The sequence below is a fragment of the Sinocyclocheilus grahami genome, unplaced genomic scaffold, assembly GCF_001515645.1.
Source record: "Sinocyclocheilus grahami isolate Dianchi unplaced genomic scaffold, SAMN03320097.WGS_v1.1 scaffold21.1, whole genome shotgun sequence".
Classification (NCBI taxonomy): Eukaryota; Metazoa; Chordata; class Actinopteri; order Cypriniformes; family Cyprinidae; genus Sinocyclocheilus; species Sinocyclocheilus grahami.
Genome location: NW_015505200.1, coordinates 1,657,123 through 1,676,409, shown reverse-complemented (window position 1 = coordinate 1,676,409; position 19,287 = coordinate 1,657,123). Strand labels below are relative to the sequence as shown.

General features: G+C 37.8%; 1 protein-coding gene across 9 annotated transcripts in view; it reads left to right on the top strand.

Moving 5' to 3' along the window:
* Positions 1 to 19,041, top strand: part of LOC107556781 (amphiphysin-like) — a 34,689-nt gene extending 15,648 nt beyond the window's left edge. The window contains exons 4-28 of one of the 9 annotated variants that reach the window (XM_016239989.1): positions 1,193 to 1,247; positions 1,333 to 1,427; positions 3,072 to 3,167; positions 3,342 to 3,449; positions 3,588 to 3,673; positions 5,926 to 6,001; positions 7,177 to 7,259; positions 7,498 to 7,506; positions 8,120 to 8,258; positions 8,439 to 8,561; positions 8,697 to 8,798; positions 8,952 to 8,975; positions 9,241 to 9,267; positions 9,584 to 11,263; positions 11,562 to 11,594; positions 12,195 to 12,236; positions 12,648 to 12,806; positions 13,197 to 13,250; positions 13,849 to 13,896; positions 14,133 to 14,183; positions 14,471 to 14,512; positions 16,055 to 16,285; positions 16,910 to 17,083; positions 17,599 to 17,700; positions 17,795 to 19,041. In XM_016239989.1, the coding sequence (XP_016095475.1) occupies positions 1,193 to 1,247; positions 1,333 to 1,427; positions 3,072 to 3,167; positions 3,342 to 3,449; positions 3,588 to 3,673; positions 5,926 to 6,001; positions 7,177 to 7,259; positions 7,498 to 7,506; positions 8,120 to 8,258; positions 8,439 to 8,561; positions 8,697 to 8,798; positions 8,952 to 8,975; positions 9,241 to 9,267; positions 9,584 to 11,263; positions 11,562 to 11,594; positions 12,195 to 12,236; positions 12,648 to 12,806; positions 13,197 to 13,250; positions 13,849 to 13,896; positions 14,133 to 14,183; positions 14,471 to 14,512; positions 16,055 to 16,285; positions 16,910 to 17,083; positions 17,599 to 17,700; positions 17,795 to 17,899 (3,744 nt within the window). In that variant the 3' untranslated portion in view covers positions 17,900 to 19,041. Of the gene's footprint in view, positions 1 to 1,192; positions 1,248 to 1,332; positions 1,428 to 3,071; positions 3,168 to 3,341; positions 3,450 to 3,587; positions 3,674 to 3,825; positions 4,276 to 5,925; positions 6,002 to 7,176; positions 7,260 to 7,497; positions 7,507 to 8,119; positions 8,259 to 8,438; positions 8,562 to 8,696; positions 8,799 to 8,951; positions 8,976 to 9,240; positions 9,268 to 9,583; positions 11,264 to 11,561; positions 11,595 to 12,194; positions 12,237 to 12,647; positions 12,807 to 13,196; positions 13,251 to 13,848; positions 13,897 to 14,132; positions 14,184 to 14,470; positions 14,513 to 16,054; positions 16,286 to 16,909; positions 17,084 to 17,598; positions 17,701 to 17,794 lie in introns of those variants that run through there. The other 8 variants (XM_016240052.1, XM_016240003.1, XM_016239996.1 and 5 more) reach the window with 8 other exon arrangements.
* Positions 19,042 to 19,287: the final 246 nt, after the last annotated feature.

The following is a 19,287-nucleotide window of genomic DNA, read 5'->3' as shown; positions in this document are numbered from 1 at the left end:
GCTAAGTGAGTGAACATCAAAGATCACACAACAGAAGTGCATCCGCGCTCTCTCTCTCCCTACCGTTAAGTAACTTGTGCATTGTTTTACTTGTTTTTGACGTATCCGACCGAACTACAAACTTTCCAGTGATGTCTGTGAGAAAGGTATATTCACTCGACAAGCTCGCGCATCTGCGCCACCGCACGCTCAATCCACTCAGTGTGCTTTGTTTATCAGCTCGCGCACATCAGCTATACAGGCGTTAATACTGAATGTTTAACATTATATTCATTGCATACATATACTTCGTAGTAGAGATCCTTAATCTCTAATAACTCCATTCTGCTGTCTGTTGTCGGTGTTTCATTGTCTGAATATGGCACTTATCACATGCTGTGTGGTATCGGCGTTTGGTATCAGGGCATTTTAACGAGTACGAGTACAGGAGCTCAGTATCGGGCCCGATACCGATACCAGTATCGGTATCGGTGCATCCCTAGTTTTAATCAAAGTGATGAGACATGATATCTCTCATCAAAAATGTTTTTTTTATGCGTAATGCTGACATATTTCAGACTTCTGGTGCATTATTCAACCATATTGTGTAGAGAAAGATCATCAGAGCTGATAGTGGACATTTGGGCTTTTCATTTCAATTCTCCTTGTAGCCTCCTTTGCTGTCTCAAGATTGCTGGGTCTTGTGTAGAGTGCAGAAAATGAAATGACTTCCAATTGCTGCACTGGCTGGAAAGCTCATTGTGAGCGCATCTTTTGTATGACTGCCTGTGATTTTCAGTGTGATGGTGTGATTTCAGAACCATGGACAGCAATTATTCTCCACCGCTTGAAACGCTAGTTATTATGTTGTCTGCAGTATGAAGAGACACTTCATTACTATGAATTTAAGAATGAATGCTCAGAATGAATGTTTATATATATATATATATATATTACTGGTTTCACTGTATTTTGGATCAAAGAAACACAGCAGACTTTTTCAAAAACAGCAAAAAAATCTTACCAACCACAAACTTTTGAACGGTAGAGTATGTATTAAACTACTGCCATTTTCTTCAGAGATTCATTGACAGACCTCACTAGTATATCAAGGCAATTTAATGTTGACATTATCAGCCTGTGTGGTTTAATGCCTGATGTGATGAACCTTAAAAATGACAATAAATCTCCTGTTCTGTGTTCTGATCCATAGTTTGAGGGCTCTAGGCTTCAGAGGGAGATGAAGGCCTACATAGCAGCTGTGAAAGGTGAACCATTGCTAAATACACACATACAAGTACATACACATATCTGCTTAATACTGAATTGGATTCTCTTTTGTTATGATTCCAGGGATGCAGCAAGCTTCTAGGAACCTGACAGAGTCATTACATGAAGTATATGAGTCTGACTGGCACGGCAAAGATGATGTCATGATTATTGGAAAGGTAGCCAGAAATATAGTTGGATTGTCCATGTGTTAGTACTAGTATTTAAAATACCGACGTTATAATGATGTTGAAACAGCATTGTCAAATTTACAAGAAAAAATGTTTTCTAAGGATCATAAAATATACTACTGCTTTTATAGAGAAAAATAAATATTAGATATTAGTGGTGACAAGTTGATGAGATCCATCATACAAATGGCTTGTGGGAAATGCTGAGCAATTGCATATGTAACACAGCATCAAAAGAGCTGCTAAAGATCAAAGATAGGTGATTTCTCTTCACAGTTTGATATGCTCAAGAACTGAAAATGAAATACCTGACCTCAGGTAACCTGAGCGTTGTGTTCAATTAAAAATTTTAAATGGATAATTTGAAGATAAAAAATCATTCTCACCAACTCTGGAACATTCTTATCTGTTCTAGTGAGATCTGAGGTTTAAGAACAAGCAAGAGGTTTTGGCAGTCTCTCACACGACTCCGCTGAGGGATTTGTACTCAGTACCTGTGCCAAAGCTAAAATGCTGCGCCTTTTAGGGAAAATGGGGTCAAGCCACTGAGCCTTTAAGGTCTATTATGCAGCCCATGCACATGCATTTCACAGACAATTTATAAGATAGATTCAGAAGGGGTCATGTCAACTGGTCATGTTAATCCTCATGTTTAAATTCCCATACAGCAAATTTAATAGCTGGAATTATAGCATATACGTAGGTATGTATAATGTATAATTATTATTTAGAGGAAAGAAAAAGGTGGCATGGCCTTTTTGCTACTGAAGATAAATTGCAGAAGATGTTTTATAGAAAATGTACATTTATTGTTTTTTGAGAAAACAGTATGAATTCATGCTGATATGCTATGATCTTTTATATAGAATATTTTGACAAATATTAATAATAAAAAATTATTATTATGCATGTGATCTTATTTATTTTATTTCCTGCAACATGAGCGTTTAGAGAGCAGTCACAGGTGGTTGTGTTTTCAAATGGTTAATGAAAAAAAATCATAATTTTACATTGAGTGAGATTAGGAGCGTTGCTTTAAGTCATTTTATTTTATTTTTTATTTATTTTGAGTATTACTCAAGCAATAGTGCTGTTTTTTTAAAATATCAGGCTGCATGTTGTTTTTATTAGCGCTTTTTACACAAGCAGCAGAGAAAGTTAATGTGTCAAACTGATGACAAAAATCAAAGCATTCCATCTGTCCTTCTGCCCACAGGCACACAGATGATGTGGTTTGAGGGAGTTCTTAATAGTGGATAATGACATATGTCATTTTTAGTTTGGGAGTGGGGCTGTGACTCAACGCTGTCCTCAGAGAATTTCAATTTCATTTACCCAAGGATGCTCATTTTTGTTTAGTCACACCTCACCGAGGGGGAGCGATGAATTCAGCTTCCTGAATCTGATTTGCATCCTCTGTGAATGAGTAAGAGCCTAATTAGATTTTAATTTCTCTGCTGCTGCATCATAAATCCAACACCCATACTCATCTGTTTATGTTGCAGGAGCTGCAGAATAACATTCAGAGGGGGTTATACAGTAGATTCTCTCTTCCATCGCTCTGTTAAATCTCTCATGCTTGTCAAATGCTCTCAGTTAATCTGACTGATGGCTGTCTTGTCTCCTTTGCAGAACTGTGATGTTTTGTGGGAGGACTTCCATCAGAAGCTGGTAGACTCTACCATCAACACACTGGAAACATATTTGATTCAGTTCCCAGATCTCAAGGTGCCGATGTCATTTTACTCATGCCGAATTGGTTTTAAGGGATGGGTCATTCATATCCCTATCATCCATATTGTTTAAGCTGATGCATGTGCCAGCGCAGTGCTGAGAATAAATGCAAAACATATTCAGCTGAAGGGTAACCATAGTAACCACAAGTGTTTTCCCTCCCTCCAGATACGTGTTGCAAAGAGAAGCAGGAAGTTAATTGACTATGACAGCGCAAGGCACCATCTTGAGACCCTGCAGGCTTCAACCATGAGGAATGAGAAAAAGACAGCAAAAGTATACAAGTCTTTTCTGTTTGTGCATCACAACTTGGTCTTTAAAATGTTATGAATACAATTGCTGAAACCATAAAATTGCTGACACAGTGATCTGAGCTATTACTTGAACGTATGTACCGTATCTGTGTGCATGTAGGCAGAGGAAGACTTGAAAAAGGCCCAAAGGGTTTTTGATGATCTCAACGTTGACCTGCAGGATGAATTGCCCACACTCTGGGATAGGTGAGACATTTTAAGACTGACTGCTACTGAAATCTGAGCTTCATACTAGGCTACATGAAAAGCATTCAAAGAATCGGTTTGGTTAAGACCTGATGTCTTTCTAGTAGCTGGTTCATTATTTTAATTCTGTTAAGAACCATTTGATATGATGAGACCACCAGATTACAAATGGTATGGATTCATTACAGATGCCTATATGGTGCGAAAGGACCAAGAGAGTTAAAATTGCTTTGTTGTTCTCATTGTTCTAGTTGGACATTTTGTTGGGTCATGTTTTGACCCTTTGTTCACATTCAGCACTAACTGGTGAACAACATTAAATGCAGGACTAGCTCAATAATTAGCCATCAGTCTCTTATATAACTAAAGACTTGCTATATCATGCCCAGTATAATTATTGTATTCTCAGTGGGGTGGCAGTAATAGTTACAGCCTGGTGCCCTGACAATACAAGGCCCTGGCCAATAATATTGATTTAATTTGACCAAAGGCCTTCCTGGAATGTACATTTACATCCCAGCATTCCACATTTATCCATTAGTTGCACAGCATGCTAGCTGTGAACACTCATGTCACCGCTGCGGTTACATAGAGTAGAGGAGGTAAGATGTTGTTTTATCAACACTTTTAAAGGGAAAGGAATATGCTGCATTGATCCAAGAATAATTTGGGGCAAATTTGTAAAATATAATTCATGATTGAGCATTAAGCTAGCTATATAAATGTGTGGGTTGAAGGGTAGTGTATTTTTGCATTGTTTATTGAATGAGTTGGATATTAACAAAATTCATATCGATGAAAATAGCAGGATTGATATGGTAGATGTGGTAACATGCTATGAATAGCTGGTTTACACAACAGGAGTCATTTGCTTTGTCACAAACATCAGAAGGTAAGTGTCTAGAATTAGTCATCAGTTTATTTAGAGTACTTATTTAGAATGTTTTTTATATAGAACTATATGCTTTGATTTACTCTATGTGTGCAACTTCATATTAGTAGTTATGATGTGCAGTATCTTGTATATTGCAGCAAATTAGTTTTTAAAGGAACAGTTCAACATAAAATTCTGTCATTGTTTTCTAACCTTCATGTCACAAAATTCATATCGATGAAAATAGCAGGATTGATATGGTAGATGTGGTAACATGCTATGAATAGCTGGTTTACACAACAGGAGTCATTTGCTTTGTCACAAACATCAGAAGGTAAGTGTCTAGAATTAGTCATCAGTTTATTTAGAGTACTTATTTAGAATGTTTTTTATATAGAACTATATGCTTTGATTTACTCTATGTGTGCAACTGCATATTAGTAGTTATGATGTGCAGTATCTTGTATATTGCAGCAAATTTTAAAGGAACAGTTCAACATAAAATTCTGTCATTGTTTTCTAACCTTCATGTCATTTCAAACCTGTATGACTTTATTTACTTCTTTTTGTCCATATAATGAAAGTTTTTCTTCCTACCGTAGAACATTTTTTTTCATACAATGAAAGTCAATTGGGTCTAATGTTGTCTTGGACCCCTTTGACTTTCTATAATTTGGACAAAAAGAATCGAGTTTTGGAACTGCATGACTGAGTAAACTATCCCTTTTAACTACTTGGTATTTTGAGTATGATTGTAGACAGTATTTTAATGGTAATACAAATAAGGTGTATGTACTGTATCTTGTGGTCAGCTGTATGTTGTGGTGAATATGCTCTGGTAAGCAGTATGCTGTTTGAGCTGAAAGGGTCTGTTTGCTCACTGGAGCAACAGCCTGGTTACATAATCTATTCAATCGGCAGCTTCTTCTCTGCACCAGACCCTGCGAAAAAATGACTGAGATACATTCATAACTGTTGCAGACATAAAAAATGGCTGTCACTTTATATTTGTATTATTTAGGATTTTAGGGTTCTTACTGTCATGCAGGCATTTTAGCTTATAGGAGCAACTTGCAGATATGATTCCGCATTCTTTGTTTTAAAAGGACTGAAAAGCTTTAATATCTTGCTTGATGTATTAATGTTTGAGGTGCAGAGGTTTGTTAGTGCATCACATTTGCCTTTGGATCTCTTTCACATATGTGGTACAAAGTTGTTGTTTTTTTTAAATAGAAACAAGGAATTCTTAAACTCTAAATGACATCATCAGTGTCCATCTGTTTTTCTTTTTGAACATCATCCAGATGCTTCTTCGACATATTGCGCACTTGTTGGAGGCTGGAGCCTAATCATTATTCTTCTCCTTTCCTCTTTGCAGTCGGGTGGGGTTCTATGTGAGCACCTTCCAAAACGTCTCCAGCCTGGAAGCCCGATTCCATAGGGAGATCTCTTTTGTGAGTTAGATTAATTTCGAAAGCTCTTGAAGCTGTTAAACATGATGTTCCTCCTAAATGTCACAAACAATGGACTGGGTGCTCAAAAACACAAAGCACATGTTCCTCCTTGGGTTTATAGAGTACTAACAGGCTACTGTGTTTTCAAGAGTGGTTTATGACAAAATTCACAGTTTTACATAGTAAGATTAGGAGCTTTGTGTCTGATCCATGCAGTCAGTCAAAGAAAAGCTCTCATGCTTTGCCTGAAATCTCATTTTCTATTCAAGCTGCTACTTGTGCTGTAGCTATTACTCATGAAAGACAGATAGTGTGTGTGTGTGTGTGTGTGTGTTTGTGCGTGTTAGTTTTCTAAATCACAGAAGAGGCACTGATGAACGATTGAGCAATATTTATAGGGCTATTTAACTCTTTAACAATGCAGTGTGGGAGAGCAACTTTCTTAAATGCACTGCCTGCTCTACATTCAACCAATACATAGCTCTTTAAATACTCTTTGAATATTGCTCCAAATATTATTTTCTAGCCTTTATTTTTCTAGTGTTAGAGACATTAAACAGTGCTAATTTTTGCCTCTTTAGATCCACATCTGTCATTTTGGGTCCACACTGAAGGTTATAATGTTTTAGCTGGGAACTCTGCATTGGGAGATTATGTTTATTATTAGACGCAGCATGTTGCCGTCAGTGGGCATCAATGCATTGTTAAATACTTTTTTCGCCAGAAGGGGTAAACAATGCAGTTCTGCACAGAAGCTACTGCAAAGGTCTGCTCTTTGTGTCAATGTGATCAGTATAGAGGTCAATGCATCACTCTATTGACACATACATTATTTTAACTTTTATTGAAGGAATTAAAATTATTTCACATTAAGAAAAACTTTAGTAATTTGAGCATTCGTTGTTCATGAAGGTGAAGATTATTATGAATGTATTATGATTTGTACGTATTACTATTTTTATATTAATGACTGTGAGATCATGTACAAGTTTATGCCAATAAAAAGGAATGAATATAATACAAATCTTAGCAGGTGCAATAGCATATTCAGTAGTACCACAGTACCTGAATGACAACATTTATTTCACTAAGGTTGCCTAAGGCAAGTCATTTTGCTTGAGTTCTTCTCATAATTATTTTTTCCAATGATTTCTTTCTCTATGTTTTGGATCCAGCTCTGTCATAAGCTGTATGAAGTGATGAATAAGCTCGCTGAGCAGCACTCGGACAAAATGTTCACTATTCAGGGAGCACCCAGGTAACCCAAGCAACAGTCTTTAACCTCCATTATCTCCCTGCACAGAATGTACTTATTCACTGATGGTTGTAATGTACATAGTACAACATTGTACAAAGCTTGAAGAATTGTCATGTTATAATGTTGTATATTTGTTACCACTTTGAAAGATGATAAGAAAACAAGATTATTACCATAATTCTGGCTTTTAATCAAACGTTTATATGGTTTGGCTCTGTTCGTGTTCTTCCTGTTACAGAGTGAAATGGTAAGTGGAATAGCATGGACAGTTAGTGTATGTAAAGACATGGGAGGTTTACTTCATCTAAAGTGTTCTTAGTTTAGAAAGGAAAATGGAAGAACACATTTGTTCTTTGTGAAAGAACACCTTTCAGTAAGTAAATGTCCTGTGCACAAAATTGGTTTGTAGTGCAGAGGACACCCATAGTTCAACAGCACTGTGCTTGAGGCAGATGATGATAGTGTTTAGTTTTGTAGATCTGGTAGGTGATGGGTAATTATGCTGCAGATGTTTCTCCTTTGCTTGTAATTTACACAACACCCCTTTGTTATTTAACTATACATTTTTAGTGAATCTCAAACTTGTCCTACACTGTAGGTGCATCATTACATCCAAATATAGCTTCAAAGTGAAAAGCAGGTGATAAGCAGAGCACATTGTGATAGACATTATTAATTTAACAGTACTTGGACACAATGGAAAAAAGTAAGACCATCACTTAAATAGTGTGTTGGTTGCAAGCTGCCCTTCTTAGAAATCTCCAATAAGAGCTCTGGTCTAGTGAAAATAATATATTCAGAATAAAAGAAGCCATGATGAATTGCTAAGAAGTTATTTGTGTGTCATTTTTTATTGACAGCGACTCAGGACCCCTGCGATTAGCCAGGACTCCCACCCCACCTGATGATGATAGCTCTGACAGCAGCCCAGCTGCCAGCCCCAACCACACACTAAGGCCCACATCTCCTGGCCCACCTCGACCCAAATCACCTTCACAGGTAGGACTGAAACCCCTCCAAGTCCTGCAGCATTCAGAATGAAGATTCAAGTAGTTAGGAAGTTTGCAGTTTATTCATGATGTGCAGCACTAAAATGAGTACAAATGCTCTCCTTGACCAGTATTTGTGAGGTTTTGATTTGTGAGGTTCAAAGGCACACATGGTATCTCTTCATATCAGCTCAAAATGGGACCTCCAAAACCACCTCCTCCAAAAGCTACTCCAACCAAGGAGCTCCAACAAGAGCAGATAATCGACCTGTTCGATGGGGGCTTTCCAGAGATCAGTGTTACATCACCACAGGTGAGCGAGCATTCGCTTATTTTTATTGGTAATATGGAAAAAGAAAAATATCTGCTAGGAGTAAAATAGATTACTTGTGCAGCATTCGACCTTATTTAATAGTCAGTTCATTTTATTTTTATGTTCTTACTTTAGCCAAACGAGAAACCTGGAGAATCTCTCCTGGACTTGGATTTTGATCCATTCAAGCCTGATGGCAGTACACCTATTGGGCAGACCCAATCACCCATATCTCAGGTCCTTCTTCACACTCTGCTTATGTTATTAAAAATTAGAGACAGTGACAGGTCAAATGAAAACTTTTACGTCTTAGCAATCCTTTTTATTTATATAAAATTAATCAATCAGTTAGGAAATAGAGCTTTAATTCTTGCATATTTTTTCTTACAGACACTACCTTGGGATCTTTGGGCGGTAAGTCTGCTTTCTTTGCCTGTACTCTCTGATCTATGTGAGCTGATGCAAAGGAGAGAAATCTTGGTGCTATTAGTAACTTGGTGACAGAATCCTCTCCTGTCCTAATGTCAAAAGAAGTGGCCTAGATTTTTAGTCTCTTAAAACAATAAATTTGCACTGACATGAAATGTGAATTCACTGTAATTTCATGACAAGCTCAAAGACGTTCCTGTCGAGCATTAATTTGACAGCAAATACCTCTGATATCTCTGTTCATTTCTAGGGAAATGCTGCACAGCCTGCACAGCCCGTAAGTAATGACTGACGAGAGTGTCTTAGTAGAAAGCAATTGCAAATGTAATTAAAAGTTCATGGCAGATTTAACCTCCAGCTTTCAAGACTTTGGCAGATAACTTCTTAAATGTTCATTTATTCATTAACGTTACAAATTAGAAATCTGTCCCCCATTTCTCCAGTGTGACATTGCATTGCGGTTTATATTCATGTACCATGGTTCTCATTTAAAATATTCCTACTTAGTTTCTTTAATCTGTGTCTGTTGGCCCCCATCATAGGGGAAACTTATTTGCATAGTTACCACTTGTTACCTTTCTTTCCTTGACCAGGCTGCAGATGCTGGCTTCACTGCCAACTGGGCAGCTGACTTTGGCTCTTCAGCCACTACGGGTACAGAGGAATCTGGAAATGCTCAACCTGCAGTGGATGAGCAGGGATGGCCACCTGCCGAAGGTTGGCCAACTGAGGCAGCATCACAGCCTCAAGGAGAGGCAGCTACAGATGAGGTTAGAGCCTGGAATCCAGAAAACTATCCTGAGCCAGACCCAGACTGTGATCCCTGTGCTGTGGGGGGTGGCGAGGCCAAGCAACAGCATCCAGGACAGGGGAAAGAGTGTGTAGAGGAAGGTCAGACAGACTGGGCTAAAAATCAAGTGGAATGGGCAAAAGAAAAGGCAAGTTGCAGGTCAGACGAGAGAGATGCAGAGGAGACAGTGGGCTTGCAACCAATGCCTGGAATCATATTCACCGATGAGTTTGGTCAGGAGATTCAGGATACCACGGAGGGTGTAGGGGGAGATAGTTCCAGATGTGGTCTGTCTAGCCAGGTTGATCTAGATGGATCCGGCTCAGAGTACGAGACTGCTGAAGAATGGGGTGATGTCCCAGGACAAAACGGTGGGTGGGTCAGTGCAGATGATGAGCTTGAATGTGCCGAGAATGAGAATCCAGTTGTGGCACCAGAACAAGGCACTGTGGCCCAAGAGTGCTTTGCAGACTGGGACACGTCTGATGGTGTCCCCGAGCAGATTGCACCTGCTGACTCTGGGTTTGGTGGTGATGCATTTGCAGCCAACTGGGATCAGCCTGAAGCAACACCACGTGTCTCAGAGCTTGAAAATGAAAGCTTGGATGAGCCGATTTCAGACACAGCCAAAGCAGGAGCAAATATGCCTCAAAATGTTCTTGAATCTACTCCGAGTTCAGACCCATTTGACACTGAAGGTAATGATCCATTTGGTAAAGGGGATGACCCATTTGGGAATGGAAATGATCCATTTGCGACCTCGGACCAAGATCCCGTTGGCTTTTCTGGAAGTGATCCCTTTGTTACTACAGGCAGTGATCTTTATGATACTGAAGGGCTATCAACAGAGAGTCCAAAAAGTGGGTTTCATTCTGATCCGTTTGCAGAGACCCAGCCAGGAGACAAAAGACAGTGGGCAGCGGACCCCTTTGCCACTGAATTCACATCAGACCCTTTTGCTACTGGGGGCAATCAGGACCCATTTGCTAATGAGATCACATCTGATCCTTTTGCCAATGAAAGCGGTGGGGACTCATTTACGAGTGAGAACAACCAGGGGTGGGCAGGGGGTTGGGAATCCACCGGGACAAAGGAGATTATTGGACAAAGAAAATACTCTGATGTCTTTGATGACAAAAGTGGACATGCCAATGGGTTTGCCCAGTGGGCAGCTTTTCCTGCACCAGCTGCAGACTTTGAGAACTCCAGTAAGGGCTCCTGGCAGGAGGTGAGTGATAGCAGTGGCTTCTTCTCTTCTGATGGCCAAGGAAACTTTACAGCAGGCTGGCCAGGTGAGGATGTTCCATCTCAAGACCCCTTTACCTCCTTCCCTGGGCAACAAGACACCTCTAATCTTAAAAGTACCATTGCAGAGAACAAGGTCCGTCATAAAGAGCCAGAGAACTCAGACCTGTCTGAAGACGAAGTTGCTAACCAGAGATACGGAAAGTTATACCAAGAAATAGATACAGAGCTGGAAGAGGTACCTGACTTCCTGCCACTCTGCTTAGCTTAGTGTAGAGTATACTACAGCAAGAATACTCCCCTCTTTTCCTGCCTGCAGATGAAGTACTATTTTCCTGCTACAAAACCCTTCAGACCCTGGAACCCCTCCCACAGTCCACAGTCCGAAGACCTGTTCTCCTCTCTCTCCTTTGCTTGCTTTCATTGTTTGTTGGTTTTGCTAAATTCAAGTTGAATTTACAGTCCTCCAAGTGTGTGCAATTAAAATACATGTCTTTGAGGGTTTACATGCTAATTACTTATTTAATTCCGTTTAGGTGTCCAACGAGGCTTTTAACGGATTTTCTAAGGTAAATAGGAGCTTAGAAAGTTTAATCTAACTTTTCAATAGATTAAAAGAGAATTCATAATGGAATTATGAATTACTGTCAATGTGGCCAAACACAACAATCGCATTGTCCCTAGTGATTGTGCTATCATAGAATTGGTGGTTTTGAAAGAAGAAGAAGAAGAATTTAAAATAATTTAAGAATATCTTTAAAAAGAGATAAGAAATGATGGATCTCATAATTTGCAACAAAATTCAACCCCCAGGGAGTTTCTAATATATTCCTGATATGTTTTTTACGAGTAACAAATAAAATTATTTTTGTAAATGATGACACCAATTTTACAATGAACATACAGAACCCAGTGTTAAAAATAACTGTGGCCCTGCTTTACTATACTAAAAGCTGTTTTATATCTAATTCTGTGATGATCCCTACTAATTCCTCTTAGAGATTCCTGAAAATTCCCGAAAGATCCATTAAACCATTTCTCACAGGAATTATTTTGAAAAGAAAAAAAAAAAATTTGCAGTCTAACCTAGCTGATTATATGTTTCAGATTTCATACAAGTAAATTTGATTTGCTAAACTTTACCTTTTTATTCTCTGGTATTTTTTTAGGATGCAACAGTCCCAACATTTGTGGCCGAATTTGATAAGATGGTGAGTAGACAGTCTTTTGATAGTGAAGATGGTTTTTTACTGTAATGCTCTGTACTTCTTACTTAAAGGGTGTCAACCCTCTTACTTAATGGGTGTCAATGGGCATTTATTTATTCCATGAATGTTTCTTTGTAATATAATTTTTTGTTTTAGTTTTTCCTCTTTTAATTTTTTCCCCTTTTGTAGAAATTTTTTTCATATGCATTTTTATCAAGACAATTTTGTTGTCATTTTCTCCAGTGATTGTCGTGCCTCAAATTCTGACTGTACTACATAAATACATCTGTCATTGCTTGTTGCAAACTATATCTTTAAAAGTTTTTTTTAAACCTATGGGTTTTGATACTGCTCCAGTAGTGAAGGTGATATTGGACAGTCTTTCTTATTGTTCTCTTATAAATGTATATAAAGTCTGAGGTTGAGGCCCCAGAGGGTGATGTAGCTGAAGGAGAAGGTGAAGCAGCCCCAGCCTCAGTACCTGAGGGTGGGGAGGGTCCTGTCACCACTCCCGCTACAGACATACAACCAGTGGAGATCACTGCTTCAAGCCCCCCTGCAGAGACGGCCACAGTGAGTGACAGAGTTCAATTCTAAACGTCATCAGAAATACTGTCATCACCATCTTCATCAACGCCATTGTCAATGTTTTTACATCAATGCTTTCCATCATTACTGTTATCACTTTCATCACAACATCATCATCCTCATTACAGTTGTTGTGATCATCATCTTAATTTATATCAATCTGTTGATACTGTTTTTATCATTTTCAATATCCGTGTTGTTAGAATTTATCATCATCATCTTCCATCAGTGCATAAAATATGATTATTGCACTTTCTGTCATGATATGATCGTCAGGTTATGTTTTTGGCTACATATACATGTATTCCCTCACATCAAATTGATCAGAAATAAGCTGTAGCCATTGATCATATCTGTGTACTGTTGTTTATAAAGAGCGCTGTGGAGTCTCCAGTGTCTGCTGAGACTGAGGCAGCTGAGCAGGCTGAGGTATGTACCTCTGGAAAATAAATCTAAACAGTGCCTGCATGTTGGCCATTTTACCTTTTGTATTTTAAAAACCCAAATGTTTTGGAAAAGAAACTCTCTAGATTTTTCAGGAGTTCTGTTATTTTAGACATATTTGATCATATTTGATATTTGACCACACATGTTTAAAAAAAAATTATATTATTGACATAATTGTACATAAATATAGTTGTTTTATTATACTGTTGACATGTAGATTTTTTCCATAACACAAAACTGCATACACTTTCAGTGCAAGCTCTGACTTTTCTTTTTCTTATGTATTAACCAGTTACATAAGTTATTTTTATGTAAGTTTCATTTTCTTTTTATGGAGGTGAATTTTGAATGTGTTCATTTGTGTAAAATGGCATACCAATTATTATCATTTTTATTACTTTCTTTTTTTAATTTACACATGCTTTGGGATCAGTTTTAAGTATTGGTTGTATTTTTCATTAGCAACAGTAGGATGTCAGGAGCACAGTTATGTAGTGGATCTTAAAATAACAGTTTTCACAAAGACTTTGGTTGAGCCTGAGATTTTATTGTTGATGAAAAAGTCTCAACCATTCTTTAGCTTCCAGTTGAGGACATAGAAAAGGAGCAACCCAGTGAAGAAACCCCGGTAACTATAACTTATGTCTAATGTATGGCATAAGAGAAACTCAAGTCATATGCAGCACCATTGCATATGTGCTTGGTTACTATATCTAGCAAATCCTTGTTCTCTGTAGAAATGCCTTTTGGCATTTGCAATGTCTCCAAATGAATTATGTAAGATATGATAGGAAAACAGGTGGTGTTATTTGGAAGTATAACAGAAATTGGCGATAGCATGGATGTTTTTTTATTTGCATGTAGGATTCTGCTTCCATCCAAGAATCACAGGAGTCACCTACAGAGGCGGCTCTGGTAATTTCACTTCTATAATTGTATAATTTCACTGCCTTCCAATTATGAAATCAGTACTGCTATTTTAATAGTAGTAAAGGCCTTTTAAACATGTTTTTAGGTTCAACAGTAGTTCACTGAGATGTTGATAAGCTCTGATACAGATGAGTAGTAACGGTTATGAAGGCAAGCCAGATACTGACATGACCAGAGACAGATTTGTTGACTAATCACTGCAGTATGTGTCATTATTAATTTGAATAAATGAATGTGTAATGATGCTGACAACCACATTTCTTTGTGTGTAGGCTACTGTTGAGGATAAAGAGTCTCCCATTGAAGAGACTCCGGTAACTATTTAAGTCTTAATAGATCGACTAACTTTTTTTCTACTGTTATTATATTTTTATTTCATGCTATCATTTCAACATTGTTATCTAATGTTATTGTATTAATTTATTGTTATTTATGTATTTATTTATTTTTGGTAATTGTTTTGTATCATCATGAAGCCATATGAAAAACATATTTTTTTATTCAAACACTGATATTGTCAGATATTTCTTGACTATCTAGTTGGGTTTCCTTTCTATTTCCATTCTTAATATTTTTATTCTGCAGAAGTTCTGCAGAATACCTTGTAGCATAGAATTATTTAGATATTATATAGAGTCTCAGTCTGATATTAAATCATCATCTGGCTTCATATGAAACTTAGTGTGGTTACCAAACTGATGCACTGGGACAGGATGGTAGCCACATATGTCATTATTTAGCCTTGCAGAATGCTTTTTTAACAGTATGTGTTGATGGATGGAGACCTCTAACATGTACTGCGGCATTAATCAGAACCTATAACCCATCTTTTTGTTTATGTGTATCTTTTATTTTAAGTTTTTAAGGGTACAATGAGCAGTTGCAACACCTGGCAGCGCAACAACAAACACCGCCCAGTTCTGACATAATATATTCCTCTCGTTCCAAACACAAAACTTTGTTTTTAGATCCAGAGATGATTAGAAGGCTAACGCTGCCGCTGTTTCTGCCATTTCTGATTGTACCTTTAATTACTTTTAATTTCATGTTTTCTTCCCTGGTCTTTTCTGTTACAATAGTTTTGATCCACATAAGGTTGCACACACTAAATCCAATTAAACAGAGATGATGTTTTAACCTGACAATTCCCTTGCTTTCTGAACCTTTAAATAGTGACTTAACTGATGACTATTATTACCCCTCTAATCACCATTTTTGGTTTCCATGGTGACTCCATTCTTACATCACCCCTACGGGCAGTCATTTTACATTCTCTCTTTCTAAGCACATTAAATGACTAAGCAAGTGGAGCAGAAATGTTCAGGTGTAAATATAATCTATGCATCTATGATTATTAGTTGAATCTGAATTCAGCAGTTTTGAATTGTATGGGGTTTTGGAATTTATTTATGCACTTACTGAAAGATCAAAAATGGATTCCATTTTACAGTTATTCTTGGGTCATTGTTGAATGAGTTAGGTTGAACTTTTTGACGACTTCTTCACATATATATTGAGATCATATAGTCACTATGATCTGAGGAATGTTCACCCATACTACTTCATCCAGTAGGTAGTGGTCATCATGATCCCTGTTCCTTCATGCCGTCTGTTGAACATTTCCCCTAACCAAAGTACTTGACTTTTGGTGAAACTCAAGTCTGTTTTTTTTTGAGAACTGACTTGCCATTCCTCATCAGGGACAGTTTTAACCTCAGAAGTTAAACTGGTCCCTGCACCCCTCATTGTGACACACTGAGTGCTCCCCTCCGTGGTGCTGTAAACCGATCCATCCACATGAGTGGCTTGTGTTGAGTGTTCAAACACTGGCTCTCACTCCTGAGCACCTCTTCCAGACTATAGATGCCAAACCAGAGGAAGAGGCCAGTTCACTAGAAGCCAAACCAGGAGATGAACCAGATAATGTTGAGCCCAAACCAACAGATGAACCAGATAAGGTTGACACCCAACCAGGAGAAGTTCCTGATAATATTGAGCCCGAACCAGGAGATGCTCCTGATAATGTTGAGCCCCAACCAGGGGATGAAACCAGTAAGGAGGGTGCTGCAAACAATGGGAAAGAGGAGGTAGATATTCACCTGTGATTCTGCACTTTGGTATGCAGGCCATTGACAAGACCCTGGTTTCTTTATGTAACGATTCTGGACTGTACTTTAAAACTCACAGATACTTAGAATTGAATCAAAATGCTTTAAAACATAACTGTTCTCCTGAGTTTTTATTTTGTAACTTGATGTGTAAAATGTCAATTATTTTTCAGTAACATTTTTCAACAGAGCCTCATTGTGCAAGAGAAGGGGTTAATGTTAGTCAATAAAAATGTAATTGTTCATTGGTTGTTCACATTAGTTCACAGCGCATTAACTAATGTCAACAGATACAGCTTTTGATTTAAAAAAATGAATTAGTAAAGCTCGAAGTACCGTTCGCTACTAGTTCATGTTAACTAATGTAGTTGACAACTGTTAACAATTGTAACCTTATAGTAAAGTGTTACCCATTTTTCTTTTATTCAGTTGTTTTTAATTTATTACATTTCTTAAGTATGTATTATGTATATATGTGTGATCTGTTTCATGTGTATTATGTAATTGTGTCAAGCTACTGCAAAAATTGACTTGCATATCTTACCTTCAGGTTTATTACTTGAGTTGCATGTTGAGTGATGCTGCTGCTTTGCCTCACCTCAGGAAAAGATGCCTATCCCTTCTGTTGTTATTGAGCCTGCCTCCAGTAATGAGGGTGATGATGACCGTGATGGTGATATCATATCTCCAATAGCAACCAGTGACAATGGGGTGATCACAGAATGCCAGACAACCAAAGACATCTCCTCTGGAATGCCTCCTGGATACCTTTTCAGGGTGAATATAAAGCAAACACTATTTAAGTAAAAGATAAACTACAGTCGTACATTTATTTTGCAATATTACCTGCTGACTGTACATTATTCTGCGGATACTCGCCAAATAAAGAAACATGTGGTCATAAAATATTGATCCGTAAGTCTAATGTGCAAGACTTCCGATTCATTAGTCACTGTAACTAAAAGAATGCAAAATGCAGTAAACAGTGAAATCATTTGTTCCACAAATCATTGTTTCTGATTATAAATTAAAATAATATGGTAACAAATACCAATTTGTAACATCAAGCAGTATAATAAACTGTTTTTGTAGAGCTACAGTAACTGGAAACGGCTGAAACTGGAAGCCTTGCACATTGAACTTAAAAATTACCGTGCACGTAATTACCTTAAATATAATGTGGATATACAGTACAGTAACCTTAAAGCTTTCTCTAAGAAAAATAGCCCATTACAGTGTACAAAACATTCAGCCTAGCAACAAGACGAACAAATTCCTATGCTGTCCTGCAGGTTGAAATGATGCATGATTTTGAAGCAGCAAACCCAGACGAACTGGAGCTGAAGAAAGGAGACATAGTTTTGGTAGTACCCACAGAGCTAGCTGAAGATCAGGTATGATTGGTCTTGAATGTTTAACTTTTGTTTTATTCACTTTTCTTATTATAATCATAATGTGATTTTGATGCTCATTTTGTTCTTTCTTCAGGATGCTGGTTGGCTCACTGGCATCAGAGAGAGCGACTGGCTACAGCTTGGCACTTCGGCTCAGAAAGGACTGTTTCCTGAAAACTTTATGCAGCGTCTGGAGTAAATGACCTCAGTGTGTCGTGAGAAGGCACGTGGATCTGGACGTTTGCAGACAGAGCCACTCACCATGAAGTCTAAAGTACTGATGACAGCTGTCAATCAGACTAGGCAAATACCACATAAGAGGAAATAACACCATCGACTAAACGAAGCAAGAGGAGACACAAATACCTACTCGGAGCATAAAGAAAATAACCAAGCATGATGTGATAGTATGGTCAACCTTTTCTCGCAAAACCTAGATAAAATCCCTGTTTTTTGTTTGTTTACCTGTGAGCAGCAACGAATTGATGTGTGCTTTGTTGGAACTCTGGTGACCTCCACATGTAATCCCTGTCTGTCTAAAGAACTAAAGTGAAAGTTTCCCCTCTAAAGACAAAAAAGTTACCTTATCCTCTCTGCACCAAGTGTATTGTATTGACTTTGTTGCTCTGCAGCGAATTTTATCAGAATTTGTAGTGATATGATCTATTTAATCATTCTAAGTGTTACACGAAACTTAGGTGTTTTCTTTGAGATATTTCAGATATAAATGTGACATTGCATCAACGTTAGTGTTCTCTGTAGTTTCACGGCTGGCCGTGCGCGGCTATGGTGGTGGTATTTGGCATATATTTGATATTGACTGTTTATGGCCGAGACTTTCAGTGTTTATGCCAAATTAACCAAAGTCCGCTTGATGAATATGAATATGTGTTGAGTTCCTACAGCATGACAAATGTTGTGAGAAGAAATCTGAAATATTACACCTGGCTAATACAGCTTTGCAAAACACAAAATGTAGCTCCCTATAATTACAGGCATTATGTGTATTATATTCACAAGGACATAAATGCAGAACTTATCCTCGAATGGACGTGGAAATATTAATTTGTGAATGATGTTTTATGTTTGGAGAAATTGTAAGTATTCAACTTTATATTTTTTAGCCAATGATGAGTGGGAAAGTTGGGGGCGGGAAATCTAAAAAAAATATGCAATATATGTAATTGGTTGATAGAGTAATCATTGTCTTCATCGTTTGGTTCTGAGACAAAAAACAGCATCACTCTTGTGTTCGTATTGTTAGCCTCACTGTAGAACATTTCTGTGATGTACATATCTGTGCTAATTAACTGTAAAGTGAATAAAGAATAGTTCATATGAGTCGTGGTTCATTTTCACGAATGGAAACAGCATCAGTATAAATACAATGTATACATACTGCTAATAGGCCAACAAATGAAATATCCCGTGTTCTATAATCACTGGTCAGGGTAGAGCGTTTAAAAGCACTTTCAGTGTAGTTAAAGGGATAATTCACTGTCAGTTTCTGGTCCCCATTGAAGTCGATGGGGACCAGCAACTGAAGTTGAACTATCCCTTTAAGTACAGTATCATTTTTATATTTGT